The following is a 16,256-nucleotide window of genomic DNA, read 5'->3' as shown; positions in this document are numbered from 1 at the left end:
CAACGGAAAACGAATAAATAGTATCTGAAATACCGACAGATAGGCGCGCGCATATCTATCTATCCATCTATCTAGTAGATACGCGACTGATCGTATCTACTAGAAGCGCGTGGCTTGTTCCGCCACGCTGTTCGATTCACTGCGTTCGTCTTTGTTCCACGACGATGATCAGTGGATCGTCGACGCGTTTGTCAACGGGCAGCGCGAGCTCTTTTCCTGTATCCTGTTCGGTTGGGCTCGCGCGTTCGACGGACGGCGAATTCTCGGCTTCCAGGTGGGTCGTGGCAGGCGTTGTCGCTGCTTCCGCCGCTGCTGCCGATGCCGCTGGCTCCTCTTGCAACGAAGCGGACGGCAACGAACGATTTCCCGGTCGACCGTTCACCAGGAATCTCAGTGGCACGGACTCCGACTTGGCGTTCGAGTCTGCGCCCTCCTTCCTGAAAAACGCATCATCGTCGTTCTCACGCGGAAACAGCGATCGCGAGGACAAAGACAAAGACGACGGCGACGACGACGACGAGGACGACAACGACGACGATACTGACTTTGGTAACGTGGGGCAGGACCAGAGCTTGAAGTCGGCTCCGAACAACTCGCCCTCCTCGATCGTTTGCGGCAGGTGAATATTGAGGGTTTCCGGCAGAAAGATGGACGTGAGAGCTCCGGCCACGCTGAGCGTGCCCATTATGATCAGCGGCAGAACTCTCGAGTAGACCGCCAGATGAACGATGTACGGGAAAGCGAGCAGCCCGATGCCGGCGATGAACGAGGCGATGCCCATCGCTTGCGATCTCAACACCGTCGGCAACAGCTCGCCGACGAACACGTAGAAGACCGCGAACGACGCGGCGATACCGAACTTGCCGATCATTGCCAGAGATACAGTGACCCAAACGGCGTCTGCTGCGACACACGCGCCACACGTGTAAATAGATCGGTAAAGTGGACAAACTCGAGAGACAGTGTCTCGCATACCTTCGGGAACGAACATGCAGGAGACGCAAGCGAGTCCGCCTAGAAGCATCGTCAGGCACAATACCCATCGCCTGCCCAGCCGGTCCATAGCGTACCACGTTATCACGTACGACGGTATCTCCACGAGTCCACCTGCAACAACGCTCGCCGATAACCATCGAAAAGGTAGAGTTCCACGTGCGCGCGTACTCCGTCTCGTATCCGCGAGCATTGGCGTGTCGCGACGCGCATGCGAAAGTATGTTTACGAGAGACGTTTAGACGCTCGGGCCAAGGCCGCTCGCGGCAAGAAAATATCGCGTTTTACCGATAAAGAAGGCTAGATAATCGGAGACACCGAGATTCGTCGCGTTATACGACAGTCCATTGTAGACGACCGCGTTCGCCACCCAGTCGAACGCCAGGATGAAGAACTTTTTCCTGATGTTCGGGTTCCTGATCAAATCCATCGGCGTAGCCGCCGGTGGCGGCGATCGATCCTCGGTCTCCGGGTTCGGTTCCGGGTTCTCCCCTGAATTCGTCCCGTTGCAGGACACCCCTTGCCTCCGCAGAATCTCCACCTGAAATCGTCCACTTCTTCTTTCTTTTCTGCCTACGTCTCGCGCGACTCGCATACTCGTGCACGGAACTTGGAAAAGCCGATCGCAGCGTCCTTCGTTACCTCCATTTTTCGAAGAAAGTTGTTCGGCACCGTTCTACCGTTGATCTTCGCCATTCGTTGCACGATCACCTCCGCCTCGTCTATCCTGTTCTTGCTGAGAAGCCATCGCGGCGACTCCGGAATGATCCAGTAGTAGCTGAAGAGAAGAACGAACGGAACCGAGGTAGCCAGCGACAGGGTGAACCAATGCCTGAGCAAGTAGCCCTGCAAAATGGAAACAGGCTAACGTATACGGCAGAGTCGCGAGACAGACGAAGGACGGAACGATACGCGTTACCAGCACGGCTAGAAGAGACATCGCCGACGCGAAGAACATGCTAATGACCATTCCGGCGAACGTTCTGTACCTCGGGCCCATCAACTCCAGAGCTGAAAGCAAAAATGTTGCGGAGAGCGGAACGGTTGGAGAACGCCGCGGAGCTGGAAGCCACGACACAACGTACCTAGTATAAAGGGTATCTGATAAATGGCTGGGAAAGAGAGACCGTTCACGGTCCTCAACGCCGTGTAGATGACGTAGTTGGGGCTGAAACTGGTGGCGATCGAGAATATCACCTCGAGGAAAAGTATAGCGAAGAGCGCCGTCCTTCTACCCCATTTGTCCGCGATCCAGCCGAACACCACGTTCCCAAACAGACTGCCGACGTAGAAGAAGGTCGTAGATGTGGAAGGCCACCAGCTGTTGTCGCATACCAAGTCTAGCTATGTGGATGCAGTCAGCGATTGAAACGCTACGCCCTTGGCGAAAATCTGGTCTTCGCGAGTTTCCTCGGATCGCCCGTTATCATCCGCGGGGGTCGCGGGAACCCCGAACACACGGGCTAAACAGTCGGCGATACGATGGCGAGCGCGTATGACGAATTTTCGCCGATCTTCGCAGACTCGCGATCGATCGAGCGCGCGTCGCTCGTTTCACACAGATCGCTTGATAAATAGAGAAGGGGCGAGGAAGGGGGAGGGAGACAAAGCGAAACAGATTGCGTTCACGTACTCGAACGCGATGCGATTGCGTCAAGCGTCTCAATCGCTCGACGATACGGTATTCCTAGCGCGTAACGCGGCGAGACGCGGGTACTTGAGTTTCGATGGCCGCGGCCGAATTCGCGTTTCTGTCGCCGCGGTTGACCAATAACGGCGCCGCGGCGTACAAAGAGAATCGGCGGCGATCCGCGTGCGACAAAGGAACGACACGACGATGTAAACACGTGCGAGCAAACGAAATCATCGACATCGAGCGTCGATGAGCCTCGGCAAATAAATCGCGCCGGTGGTCGTTAATAGGTTTAACACGAACTCTGATTTACGCAAATTGCCACTCACGGACTTTTGATGTCTGCGTGAAACGCAAAAGGTAAATTGCATGGAAATGCGGGAGCGCTCACGATACGACGGCATCGAGTTATTGTCAAGGGCAGTACACGCACCCGTAGGACGTTAACGACGAGCGAGCGCGCGTTTTATCACCCTGACACACTTCGAAAACGATACGCGAGCGACTCGCGTCGCTCGTTTTCCATTCTCCTGCGTTCGCTCGCGCGATCTAATCGCGACGAAAGTTCGTCTTTCGAGTCTCTCGGCTCGGGAAGCCGCGGCTCCACCGCCAGTTCCGTCGAGTTCTCGGTTCGCCACGCGGGCACACGGCGATGCTGAATTTTCGGCGTACGTCTGCGCGCTTCGATCTTGCACGGGGCACCGTTCACCCGATAGAAAGGGTCATCGCGTCGGAAAGTTGGACAGGCGGAACGGAAGGATAGGATTTGCCTCGATCGCTCTCTGTGCGTCATACGTCTGCGTAAATCCGGACCGTGTAAATACGCACGGCACGCACACCCTCCGCGTTCATATACTCGTGTCGGAGCGACACGCATGGAACGGGCGGCACGCGGGGAACGAGGGGCTCGAGTAGGCCACGAACCAGAGCAAGGAAAGGAAGGGGGAAAGGGGATGGGAAACGGGAAGAGATCGGGGATGGGAAAAAGAGGGAAAGAGGCGACGCGTGCAGGCCGATTTCTTTTCCGTCGATCGCCAGGCTTCGAAAACGGTCACGTCGTCGCATCGAAGGCTACCGAACCGACGCGATCTAAGTCGCGAGACGCGGGCTGCCGTTGTTCGCAGCAGCGATAGCGAGGCGACCCAGTCCGGACCGGAAGTGACGCGCGGAGGTTCACGGGGCAACCGAATTCGATCGTTTCGATCGTTGTTTACGTCACGAGACGAAAAACGCGGACGCCGACGCTCTCTCGCTCTATCTGTCACTCCCTCTCGTCGCCCCTCCGATACCCTCGACAGGAGCGGTGTCGGCAGTTCGTACGAGGCATTTGATGCGACAGATCGCATGACCGGATGCGGGGGTAGGTAAATTGGTCGGCAATTGGCGATGTCACCGGAGAGTCCGCAAGCTATCGGTCGGTTACTCGGGCCGCTCCTTCTCGGTGCCCGACTCACCTGGCCGCGTGCATCGTCTTCGACGCTCGTCGCGGCTGCGATAAACGCGCGTCATCGACGGAGCGTCGTTTCGACGAGAAAGAGAGAGAAAGAGAAAGAGAGAGAAAGATAAAGAGAGAGAGAGAGAGAGAGAGAGAGCCGAGAACCTAGCACCTAGATCCTCGACCCCGTGTGTGTATTACGATCTCGTTACGCGCCGCGACCAGCACGGTTCACCAGCGTTGTCTAATTGCGACAATTTAATAACGCGTTAATGGACCGCTCGCGAACGAGACCACCGCGTGACGAGGCCGCGCGCGACCTCTCTGGCCTCTCTCCTCGTCGCTTTGAGAAACGCGACGCGCAACTTCCATCGAACGCGTGTATTCGTGTTTCCGGCTACCACGCGCACTTCGATCACGAGCACACACACACACACACACACACACCGGTAGCCGTTCGCGATTCCCACCAATCAAAGAGTACGCGGAAATCGAACGGTCGATTCCGGCCCTCGAGCTTTCACGGAAAAGGAAATTACCGAGCGGAAAGAGGAGGTTAACGGGGACCGATCGGGGCCGCGGCGGCAACCGGCCGATGACGAGGAACCGAGCACGCGCGCACGCGGTTCCACGAACGGGACCGGCCGAGCTTAACTCGAGCCGCGTTGAGATCCCGCGTCGCGGGAGAACTACGACACAAAGGCCAAGGCGAATTGCCCCGCGAAACGCGAAACTCGACACTCGGCTCGTGCCACGAGCCGCGCGAAATTCCTCGAGATGTCGATTAACGCGTAGCAGAATTATGTAAACGACGTCGGAGTCGCGTCGAGTTTGGCGATCGGCGAACAGCGAAAAAGAGCAAAAGTCGAGTTTACCTCGGTGACAAGAGTGCTGTCGTAGTCTCGAGTATCGTAGATCCATCCGTGTCGACACTTGGTCACGGGCCAGTCAGGGTTACCGACCGGTGGCGGTGGCAACCCAGTCCTCGACCTCACCGGCTCCTCGCCCTCTTCCTTCGTCGCGTTCTCGAGGACCGCGCGCTCCAACCACGATTCCACTATCGCCGTGTAGTTTACGTCGTACATTTTGCACTTGGAGTACTTCTTCACTTTGCCCTCGGACTTCTCTACGTACGGTAGCGAGAGCGCCTTTCTCTCCTCCAACGTCATCAGATCCGTCAGATTCTCCAACTCGGGAATTCTGCACCAATGCTCCGGAGACGCGCTCACGAACACCTGTGTCGGACGAAACACGGTTTTTAAAGATGCGAAAGCTGAGCGAACGGCAGAAGCTGGCGCTTCGATCGACGCCTCGACTCACTTGCGAAAACGCGAGAAAAGCCGCGGGAAGAGTGGCCGATATGCATAGAAGATAGTACATGATATTCTGATATTTGCCCTTCTCGCCCACGTGCACCAACACCTCGTCGAAGTCGATCGAGCTCATGTTTCCGCTGCTGTCGCTTCACCACCGCGTTTTACGAACAACCACGACGACACTTTCCTCACGTCGACGATCCTCGGCGATTCGACGGTTACGCGACGACGACGACGACGGCGACGACGACGACGATGATATCGGTTCGAATCACGCGGCATGACCGCCGCCACGCGTCTTCGAGGGCATGCAGCAGCGGACGACCATCGGCACGCACCACCACCGTGTTTTCCTCTCCTCGGAATCGCGCTTCTCCGAAACGTTTTCGCCCACCGAAAGTCCCTGCTATCGAACCACCGGATTCCTCTTGTTTCCTCACCGATAGCGCCGCTTCTCCGACGATCATTCGACCGCGATCGACCGACGACGCGTCGAGTCGCGCATCGCAATCGCGCGCTCAATCTACGCGATCTAGGAGAACGCGCGATAAATAATCGGCTCGAACGTGTCGCGATATCTCCGACTGGACGAGGCCGACCACGATCTACGTTCCACGATTCTATGTCCCGCTACGAAGGTAACGCGGCGCTTCCACCACGGAACGCTTCTGCTGCTTCGAATTCGGAATCGCGTAAAGCGCGGCGAACGCACGTCTTCGCGCGTTCTTATATGCCGCGAGCATAGCGCCGGCCGCGTTTAGCCATTGCCGGAGAACACCTCCTCTCTTCCAATCCTCCCGAGCATCGTCTTCGACGGCGTCCCTCCGCCTCTCCGCCGCAGCGCCGCCGCCGCCGCCGCCGCCGCCGCCGCTACCGCCGCCGCTCCGATACACCGCTTCACCGTCGTCTTTACTCAACGCCGATCTTCGCCGACCCTACAGCTAAGCGCAATTTTTCCGTGCACCACCATGCGCGCCGATTCTTCGGATCGCGCGCTCCGACTCCTTCCTACGTTTCCTTTGGCTCCGCGTTCCTCTTCCTCCGCTTGTCTCCTCGTATCCCGTCTCCTCCGCCCGTTGGATCTTCTACCTGCCACGCGATATCCACTCAAATCGTAGCTTCGTGACTCGCGAGATAGTTTCCGCGTATTCGGCCCAGCCGAGAGACAGGAAAATCGCGAAAGATAGAGAAAGAGGGCAAAGGTAGGGTCGACGACGCGATTTTACGGCTTTTCTATTCTCAACGATCTCGTGGACGAACGTTTGGGGTTACCAGCGCGCTCGGCGTCGATGTCGCAACGAGAACGGAATGCGAACCTCGTTTTCTCGTCGGTGAACGAACGTGTGCGCGCCGTTACGACTAACGAAGCGTCGTGATTCGACTAAACGTATCGTAAACCGCGAGCAAACGGCGGAAACTAACCGAGACGAGAACGTCTCGACAATTTGTCCGTCCACGAGACCACGGTTCGGTCGGTTGGCTGGCCGGCCGGAAAGCTTGCAGAAACGAGAGACGCGGATCGGTCGGCCACGCTGACGTCCTTACTCTCGTCTCGTCGTTTCCTCTCGTTTAATCTCGTTTCGACTTTGTGCAACGCGTCTTCGTTCTTATCGTCTAAAGGAAACGCGACACGACCGAACGCGAGAGTTCGTGTCCTCGGTGACGACCGCGACAACGTCGTCCATCGTCAATTGAAATCGTCACGACATCCGCCACGACGACGAGTCACCCGTTTCCGATTGCAGTCTGTCTTCGAAACCGGACCATCCCTAAGCCTATCTCCTCGATGCTACCTGTTCGCGTATCTCGAATGTGCGCCATCCATTTTGCACCCGGATTCATCTCCACGTGACGCACGCGGCCGCATCCTCGAGCCTCTCGTCGCTCTCTGCAATTGCGAGTGACGTCACAAACGCAAACAACGTCATCCCGCTTCGCACGCCGTCTCGTACCCGCTCGTGCTCGCTTCCTCTTATTCGGGCCAACGCGCGGCCAACCTTATCGTTCTTGTTTCCCTCCCCTTTCCCCTTTTGCCGTTCGCATTCCACGCTTTTCGTCTTTCGTCCTTCGTCTTTCACCTAAAAGCTTTTTAATTCTAACTCGAATCTCATCCAGCCTCTGTAGGATCGACGTCGATCCGATATACGTTTTAATCTCGGACAAAAATCAAATTTTTGTCTCTTACGATTTTCGTCTAATCGTTTGGTTACGCAACGCGATAGCGCGAAGCCGCTCGTTTCCCGTTCTCGCGCGCCTCTTATTTTCCGCGTTTCAACCGCATCAGCCCGCTTTTCCTTGTCCCCTTCGTCGCTCCGCGTTTCCTATTCCTCCGTTGTTCCATTCTCGTAGTCGTTCGAGAGAATTTTCTATAGATCGATGACGACGATCGGCAGCTTGTTCTTCGCCGCAAACAGTTTGTTTTTGCGACGATCGACCACGATAATCTCGCGAGAACGCCAAGATAACGCGCCGACGTAATGTTATATGGCTGCACGGTTTTTGCTTTTGCTACCGGATAGTTAAACAACTCGATTTATGACAGCGTTGGCAGCTCACGTCAAAATTTTTCCATCCGATTACCGAGACATCGCGTGCTCTTTTTCATCTCGAACGCGCTCGTGCTTTTGCGAGTAAAGCCGCGCGGCGATCACTCTATCTATCGTATGGCTGCCGCTTCCGATTTCTCTTTCAACCGTTCGCCTCCGCGCGATACAAATTTTTAAATCGCTCTCGACCGATATTCATCCGTTTCCCTGCGAGTAACTCGCCCCGCCTAGCCCCCTAGTTTCGCTACGCGTCGCGTCGCGTCTCGTTTCGTTTCAAGCTTTTTCTCATCTTCTTTCGCGATTTTCGTCTCGTTTTTCATACGCTCTAGCGCGAAAAATTTTCCTATCGAAAATCTTACCGATCGAAGCAGACGATCTTTCGAAGAAGATCCTTTCAAAATTTGTTCGATGTCACTGATCCGACGAATCAACGAGAAATACCTGCGTAACGTCGTTATTTACATCGCGGAACCAGCTTCCGAGCACCCGCGTGCCAATTTCTATACAATTCAAATAAAGAAACTTACTGAACGATTTGATCACTACACACGATTCATCGTTCACGGGACACCCGTGTCCGTTCATCCACGATATATCGATTCACTATCTTCGATTCTTACGACCGCGTTCGACGAGTATCGATTCGATTCAGTTGCTTTTTCCCAAACGAGATCCTGTTTCGAATACGCGATGCTTCGTATATCGTCGTTCATTCTTGGATTTCCACGTTCGCGCGTCTCTTTGGTCACCTTTAACCCCCGCCTAGTGCATCCACACGCTTCTCCTTATCCAAACTTCTTTCGCGACCACGCTGTTTCCCGCGTATCTTCCTTTTCTTTTCCCCCCTTTAACACTTTCGCTTCCTCTCGCTCCCTCTCTCACCCTCCCTCTTTCTTTCCTTTCCTCTCCTCCCCACCCTTTGTAGTTTGTTCGTTCTCCCTCGACACAGGATAGACCGACGACGGCGGTGGCTACCACTAGAAGGAGCAAGTAGCCTCCATCGCGAACTGAAACTGAAGCAATCGTGGATACAAGGGGTCCGTCCACGGTATCCCATCCTCCTATCTATCGTTTCGAACGTCCCCCTTGGACCCTCTCTCGTACTCTCACTCCGTCTTCGTCCCCCTTGTTCCACGCTTCTTGATCCTCTCTCGGTCTCTCTCGCGTAAACCGTCCTATGCGCTTCCCTCCACGATCCTCCGGGACTCTCCCTTACCCTCCTCTTCGCCTCGATCGCCACTCTCCTATCGCACTACACGCTCGACTACTATCTCGACTATTAATATAAAAGAGGGTTCCTCGACACTCGCCGCCCGGTAATTGTACGGCGTGTACCACAACCGGACCTCTATCGCTCACTCGAATTTACGCGTACACTCGCGCTAATTCTTTCCTCCTCCTCTTACTCCTCTACTTCTTTCTATGTACTTACACCATTCACGCATACAACCCTTTACGCAACCCCATCTTCTTCCTTCGTATTCATCGAGGTACATCCAAGTACCAATCACGCCGATCGCTTCGAGACCGCTTCGCTTTTCCCTTCTCTTCTACGTGAATCGAAGCTCAAAACGTCTATCTCTTCGATCGATTCTAATCTCAACAATCTCGATCGATGTCGTTCGATTTCGGCGTAAAGTAAGCAAAATAGAGTAACGTGCAACACCTTAAAGATACGTTTTATGCATTTTTTATATGTTTAGATCGTACTCGATCGCACGTTTTCTTTTCCTTTCTGTAGAGAAATTAAAAAAACATGTATTATGCATGTGCTATGAAACAACTGTGCGAAAACATTTTCGTTTAAGTAAATTCAATGGGGCACAAGATGTCCCGCGCCCTATACGATTCACATCGAGACGCGTTTCCATGGTAATGCAACATGGAGGATAGAAACACAGACATGTTGCGTGTTCCTTTAAAATATGACGAGCATGTTAGGTTGAAAGTCAAAGCGGGGCGTTTACATTTCTGTATTTTTGATTCTACCAAAATGTGGTAAACGGTAATACGAAAATGGATAAGGACGGTGAAATTTTTAGCTACAAGGCGAAAAAACCAAATCACGTAAGAAGACTGAGCTTTGGCCAAACGAGTCTAACCTCAGACGTGGTTAACCAATTTCGGGATGGTGTGTTGTTAATTGATCAAAACCTAACAGATATACCATGTACGAGGAAAGGCGAATTTGTTTCCATACAGGATGAAACTTGCATCGATTATATTTTGCCTACGAAAGAAACATCGTACTGGTCACCCGTTTTAGGTACATCTGTCTCCTCTAGAACCGTCTCTACGAGAACTTCGCCGATTTTAGGTAAGCAGTTGGTAAATAAACGGGGTTATGAAAAAATTGTGAAAAGCTTGATTAATAAAAAAATCTTCCTTCTTTTCTGTCGAAGGTAGTAGAAAGCGTATGAAGCTGAACAATACCAACAGAAAAGAAAATATCAGAAGAAATTTATTTGAACCTCTGTTCGACACAGTTCCTCTCGATGCTTCTCCGATACTTGCAGGAAAATCTCACAAAAGAAACAGAAGAAAAAAGTCGCGACGCAAAGTCCTAGATCATATTGAAAATATACAAGTAGAAAGTAACGCAAGATCTCCTGTAATTTGTACCAAAGTATATAATAAACCAAAGGAAGTTGTATCTCCTGTTTTGGGTAGCCGTTCTTATTGTTGTAAGCACAAGCAAAGGAAGCCAAAGAAGGAACAGGATAAAGTAACGGATAACTGTATAAGCTCTAACGTAAATACCACTGATGCTTATAGCTCGGTCGATAAAGGTAGTTTGAAGGAAGAAAGCAAGTGGGAAATGTTGTGCAGCCAAAAGATATGTGCATCGATGATAGAGTTAGAAAATTGTTTTGAAGACGATAACTTAAATATACCCTTGTGTAAAGATTCAAACATTTCGGAAGACTCTGTAGCATCGGATTCATCGACGATTAAAACAAAGTTAAATATCGAGGATAGTCCAAAGGATGGGGAAGATATCGTGAATATTGAAACTGAATCTAGTTCCGAAGACTATGATGGCAGAAAAGATGGTGCATATATAAGCAACGATTCTGACAAAGATTCTAGCGTTTGTGATTATATAGAAGACACGGATACACAACATGTAGGTTCATTTTGTAAAGTTGCGTCGTTACATTCGCAAACATCCGATACAGATTCGGATGACACGTTCTATTCCGAAGCGGAATTGTGTCCGGACCCGCTTTCCAATGTACGATGCTCTTCTCAGAATATTTCTCAAACTTCGACGCAAGTTACAGATACCAAGTCAGCGAGCCAAACTGAAATTATCGTTAACACGAAAACATCACCATATGGAACGCATACAGATTCGTCTACAATGAAATTAACTATTTTAGACTCTGGGAAAAAAAGGAGGAAACCAAAAAGGTAGTTTTAAATGAATATTTGTTGTTATTTATGATTATAAATATAACAGCGTTATTTATGATTATAAATTCGTTGCTTCTTCATTTTACATTATAGGGGTAGTTTGATGGAGAAACTGCAGTCAATGGTTAATAGACAAATATCGTTTGCACGTATATGGAAACATCGACTAAAACAAGCGATGAACCAAAATCTTTCTATACCATGCGTTACCGTTTCTGTGCAAACATGTATAACGCGTTTTAATAGGCAATTTTTGGAGGGAATTGTGATCGAGGATCCATTTAATTTGTTATCGCACGGGGAAAGAAGTAACTCCGTCAAATTTATAAATATCATGACAATTCCCGATGTAGTAGGTAGAATTGAAATGAAATTCGAATGCTTAGTACAAATTTTTCCTCCGTGGGAAACTCTAGACGACAAAGAATCAACGTTGAATGTGACCTACATACGTGTTGTACCTGACTGCCAGACAGACGGTCAACTGTATAAAAAAAACTTGAATCAGTCTAGAACGTTGTTTATTAAAGACTTTCATTGTCGGTGTATCGATGAAAACAGAATGTTTTCGACTTGCAAAAATCGTTTTAACAAACCAAACATTATTGAAAAACTATTTATCGATTGAACACTACTGATAGGGATAAAAATCCAACGGTAAATTCTTCGACCTAACGTTCTACTGTATCGAATGTATTTTTTATTTACTCTTGTTATTTATCTGTGTACATCATACACGATGTGGCGTTTGTTAATACTGTTATTATTGTTATTTTTTCATAATTGGCTTGTTAATCTTTATTAATGGGGTTATGAAGAATTGTCCGTTGATCCAGAAGAAATGATATGTTAACTTCGCAATATAGGCTATTTTTGTACAGTCTGTTATCTATCGTAAATTTGCTCTAGTAAATCATTCGTTAAACGAAACTGACATCTCTGTTTACTTTGCATTTCTATGTATTTACGTTACCCTGTATCTTGCTCGACGCATAATGCATATTACACACATACAGATTACACATGCATGCATACGAGTAGAGTAGAATTGACTTTTTTAAAACGAAAATCGTCCGATAGATGGCTGATTTTTCTGGCGCAGGACGCCTTCCGTAATATCGTTAGATCAATTTCTTTTTCGTGCGTGCAGTTTTACAATAATTTTGACAGTTTTCTTAGCTTTATGCAATCGCGAGGGTCATAAAGGAAAAATATCTAAGACGTAAGTATTTACACCACCAATATTTCATCCTACGCCTTTATAGTTTCTTATCACCCCCGTTGTTTGACATTTTACTTAACGTTTCTTTCATATATATATATATATATATATATATGTAATTATAGATTTCATTGCAATGCAATCGTTTACTTGTTACCCGCTGTATACCTTTGTTGTACCTTATCTTATTTTCCCATAACCCTTTTCGAATGATTATTTACCGTAGACTAATTCAGCTAATTTAACCTAACTTAACCTAACAAAATCTGGCGTTTACGATAACGTGTGTTACTTTGCCGCAGGAATAAAAATGTCAATAGCTCAAGATCGACCAGAACTTTACGAAGAAGTGAAGCTTTACAAGAATGCTCGAGAAAGAGAAAAGCACGATAATCAAGCTGACTTGTATGCGGTTGTGAACACGTTGCAGCATTTGGAGAAAGCTTATATCAGAGATTGTGTAACTCCAAAGGAGTATACGGCTGCGTGTAGCAAATTATTGGTGCAATACAGAGCGGCTTTCAAACAGGTACCAGAACTTTGTAAAAAACTTGTCAGTGTTAACTGTTAAGTAGTTGTAACCTCTTGTTGCTTATTCGTACAGGTACAAAGCGATCAATTTCCCACTATAGACGCGTTTGCCAGAGCATTTCGATTAGATTGTCCAGCCGCGCTGGAGAGAATCAAGGAAGACAGACCGATAACCATAAAGGATGACAAAGGAAATACATCTAAGTGCATCGCAGACATTGTTTCTTTATTTATTACGTTAATGGATAAATTGCGATTGGAAATCAAAGCAATGGATCAATTACATCCAGATTTAAGAGATTTAGTGGACACAATGAATCGGCTGAGCATATTACCGAGCGATTTCGATGGCAAAGAAAAAGTGGCGGAATGGTTGCAAACTCTTAGCAATATGTCCGCTTCTGACGAGTTGTCCGACACTCAAGTCAGGCAATTGATCTTCGACTTGGAAACATCTTACAATGCTTTCAACAAAATTCTTCACAATTCTTCGTAATATCGGTAGCTTATTTCGCACCGTACCGAAACATACGTCTATAGGATGCTCGTATCCTCAATCGCTGCGCGATGGTTCTTCTCTGAATGTTTCGTTTCGCGTCTTTCTTTCAGGCCATCTCGAAACTGTGCGCAAATATACCTATTTTCTACGCGATTTTTTCTAACGATAAGATATGTACGCGATAATATAACGACGACTGTAACATATAAAACAATGTACATAGATGCTATCAATTGAAAAAATATAACTAATAGTAGGTGCTTGTTATTACGTTGAATATCATGTATTTTATTTATATCCTGTTTCTCCAAGTACATCTGTTCCAGGGAGAATTCACCGGAAGTCCTGTGTAGATCTGAGAAAATAAATCTATTGTATCTGAAACACGCATTGCATTTATCAAGCAGAATCTCTGCTTTTCTGTTGCTGTGTTAAAAGAATAGTGAGAATAAGTAGTCGATATGCGATAAGATGAGCAGATTTTCTTCCCACCAATCGCACCGATAAAGACTCGTAAAAGAGGCGGAACAGGAACAAGTTTTCAACGATCGAACGCACCCCGAAATTAGCGACATTTGCCAGTTATCGTGCAAATTTACAAGTTTCAAACTCCCCTTTGATTCGTCCTCATTTTACATTCATTTTCCGTTTCCGTTCTATTACGTTCGCCTTGCGACAAGTTTTTTTCTTACATTTAAAATAGTAATAATACTTATTTGTAATTAGCGAGAAAGAGAACCCTTCTGTTCGTATATGAGAACATATGGTTACATACTACAGAGTACTCCGGAAGACGAATTTAGGATAAAAAATAACAATACTATGTAACATAAGATAAGCGAAAAAAGCAGAAAAAGAAAATAGTAAATTGGTATATACAAATGATGATTAATAATTGCAAACCGTATTGCACCTGATAGTTTGAAGGAAAGATTTACAGAAGAAGTCGATAGAATTACAAAATTAGTTAGCAATTATATATAAGAGGTTAAGACAATTCTATTTGCTGTAATTAGTTCGACGGGTTACGAGATTTAAAGAGGGCAGGATATTTAGGGAGATGAGTAGGAAGTTTTCTTTCCTTTCCAACCTCTATCCCTCTTTTACTTCTTCGCACAGCTGTTCATTTCCCTAGCCATCGATATAAATCACTTTTCTGACTGCGAAATTTAATAAAGACATCGTGTGAAATTTAGTCAAACGAATTTTACGTGGTTTATCAACGGCACGTCCGATCCACTTCGACAATTTCGAGATTTTTTATCGTGAGTGCGTATTCGAAAAACGAGAACAATTTGTGGTGCGTTCTTTTATTCGGTTGAACGAAACTCTATTAAACGAACTCTATTGGATCTTATTGGACGTTTTTTAGACGAAAATAATTGGCAAAATGAACGCGATCCGCGGCAAGTCGACGTAAGTTTGTTCATATTTGTGAAACAATTTCAGTAACCCATTGATTTGGAATCTTTTTGGAGCAAGGAGTAAATGATCCGAGATACAGGCAAGTAATTAATTAGCAGGAAAGACCGATTATCATCGAGAGTTTTCAACCGTGGAAATTAGGAATGGAAAGTAGGAGTTTAACAAATTTACAAAAAAACTTGGACGATTAGAAAATATTATTTTTTTTTTTTGTTTTCTAATTACGAATAACTATTACAAATCGACGAGAGAATTTTTTTTCTTTACCAATAACAAACAATGAAACAAAAAATTCTCTTCATTGTTCGGGCTGTTTGTATAAATATAAAGGTTGAAATCTATCTGAATAAAAAATATCTTAGCGTTCGAAATGAAACGATACGGAAGATGCCGTGTGAAAATCGCAACGAACGTTTCCTTTCTTTCTCTCGTACGTGTATCGTCGAAGGATTCGACTTTATCCGATAGGTTGAACGCGACGCGATAATCCGTTTCTTGTCGCACAGACAAATCGCTGGTCGGGCACGATAGGCCGCTGCTAATCCTTGGTCTGATCCGAGATTAAATCGAACGCGAACGTGTCCCCGCACTTTCGGCGCATTTGATTCTTCCATCGATGTTCTTGGGTCGAACGTTCGGAATCGTCTACGGAAATGACACTCCCTCCCCTAAGAATCCTTTCACGCATTTATTCACTAGATTGAATCGATCGATCAAGGTACAAGAACGAGAATTGTCTCGTTGTAGTAGTTCCCCGTTGCACCGCTCATACAGCGCACTGTATCGATCATCCTGCTGTCTGGAAAGGTTAAACGCGCACGGGTGTTGTTCGAAGCTTTACCTCCCCGAAAGTAATTATGTATGAATCGAACGATTGATTTGGTTAGCTCGAGTATAGGGTGATAGCAGTCCCATGCCAGTTTGCCTGCTTTTATTTCTCATCCTCGTTTCGACATCCAACTTTTTTTCGTGGACAACATGTCGAACGAATCAATGAGAGAATCCATTGTTCACGGTATAGAGCGTAAAGGCCTGGCGCGCGAATTGGCGGTAACAGACCGTTTCGATTATCGATAATTCAGCGCACAAATAAAGGAGTATCTCGATGCAAACTTAACGCGTATTTCAGTTCTCGACACAGAGGAAAAACGTAGTAGTGGCGATAGTAGTAGTGGTGGTAATAGTAACAGGAGTAAGAGGAATAGGAGGGGGAAAGCGCAACCGGCACGCGTTTCGCTA

At 47.9% G+C, this 16,256-nt stretch overlaps 2 protein-coding genes and 1 long non-coding RNA gene across 7 annotated transcripts; 1 reads left to right on the top strand and 2 right to left on the bottom strand.

Moving 5' to 3' along the window:
- Nucleotides 1-29: 29 nt before the first annotated feature.
- LOC117232009 (organic cation transporter 1-like) lies at nt 30-6,423 on the bottom strand. 4 transcript variants are annotated; one of them, XM_033491091.1, is made up of 9 exons: nt 5,382-6,422; nt 4,937-5,296; nt 2,079-2,337; nt 1,913-2,004; nt 1,636-1,839; nt 1,282-1,534; nt 976-1,107; nt 546-903; nt 30-437 (listed from the first exon to the last, which is right to left on the bottom strand). In XM_033491091.1, the coding sequence occupies exons 1-9, from the start codon at nt 5,505-5,507 to the stop codon at nt 137-139; spliced, it is 2,085 nt and encodes a 694-aa protein (XP_033346982.1). In that variant the 5' UTR covers nt 5,508-6,422; the 3' UTR covers nt 30-136. The 4 variants fall into 4 exon arrangements, with proteins under 4 accessions (XP_033346982.1, XP_033346980.1, XP_033346981.1 ...); XM_033491089.1 differs by having other exon boundaries at nt 30-903; nt 5,382-6,423; XM_033491090.1 differs by having other exon boundaries at nt 30-900.
- A 3,437-nt stretch (nt 6,424-9,860) lies between these two features.
- LOC117232026 (vacuolar protein sorting-associated protein 28 homolog) lies at nt 9,861-13,862 on the top strand. Of its 2 annotated transcripts, XM_033491127.1 has the most exons (5): nt 9,861-10,240; nt 10,326-11,337; nt 11,434-11,696; nt 12,865-13,091; nt 13,167-13,862. In XM_033491127.1, exons 1-5 carry the CDS (start codon nt 9,940-9,942, stop codon nt 13,587-13,589), a joined length of 2,226 nt encoding a protein of 741 aa, XP_033347018.1. In that variant the 5' UTR covers nt 9,861-9,939; the 3' UTR covers nt 13,590-13,862. The 2 variants fall into 2 exon arrangements, with proteins under 2 accessions (XP_033347018.1, XP_033347017.1); XM_033491126.1 differs by lacking the exons at nt 9,861-10,240; nt 10,326-11,337; nt 11,434-11,696 and adding an exon at nt 12,427-12,562.
- LOC117232036 lies at nt 13,758-15,224 on the bottom strand. Its single transcript, XR_004493055.1, has 2 exons — nt 15,147-15,224; nt 13,758-15,060 (listed from the first exon to the last, which is right to left on the bottom strand). It is a non-coding gene; the product is annotated as an uncharacterized LOC117232036 (long non-coding RNA).
- Nucleotides 15,225-16,256: the final 1,032 nt, after the last annotated feature.

The sequence above is a fragment of the Bombus vosnesenskii genome, unplaced genomic scaffold (genome assembly GCF_011952255.1).
Source record: "Bombus vosnesenskii isolate JDL3184/JDL3185 unplaced genomic scaffold, Bvos_JDL3184-5_v1.1 scf7180000013277, whole genome shotgun sequence".
In the NCBI taxonomy this organism is placed as follows: Eukaryota; Metazoa; Arthropoda; class Insecta; order Hymenoptera; family Apidae; genus Bombus; species Bombus vosnesenskii.
This window is presented reverse-complemented; position numbering and strand designations above follow the sequence as displayed.

Excerpts from the sequence above, each read along its gene's own strand:
- LOC117232009 (XM_033491089.1), bottom strand. The coding sequence starts at position 5,507 with ATGAGCTCGATCGACTTCGACGAGGTGTTGGTGCACGTGGGCGAGAAG. Across the intron at positions 2,338-4,936 it reads ACAGCACTCTTGTCACCGAG|CTAGACTTGGTATGCGACAA; the intron begins GTAAACTCGACT and ends GCATCCACATAG. Across the intron at positions 904-975 it reads CTGCATGTTCGTTCCCGAAG|CAGACGCCGTTTGGGTCACT; the intron begins GTATGCGAGACA and ends CGTGTGTCGCAG.
- LOC117232026 (XM_033491127.1), top strand. The coding sequence starts at position 9,940 with ATGGATAAGGACGGTGAAATTTTTAGCTACAAGGCGAAAAAACCAAAT. Across the intron at positions 10,241-10,325 it reads GAGAACTTCGCCGATTTTAG|GTAGTAGAAAGCGTATGAAG; the intron begins GTAAGCAGTTGG and ends TTTCTGTCGAAG. Across the intron at positions 13,092-13,166 it reads ACAGAGCGGCTTTCAAACAG|GTACAAAGCGATCAATTTCC; the intron begins GTACCAGAACTT and ends TTATTCGTACAG.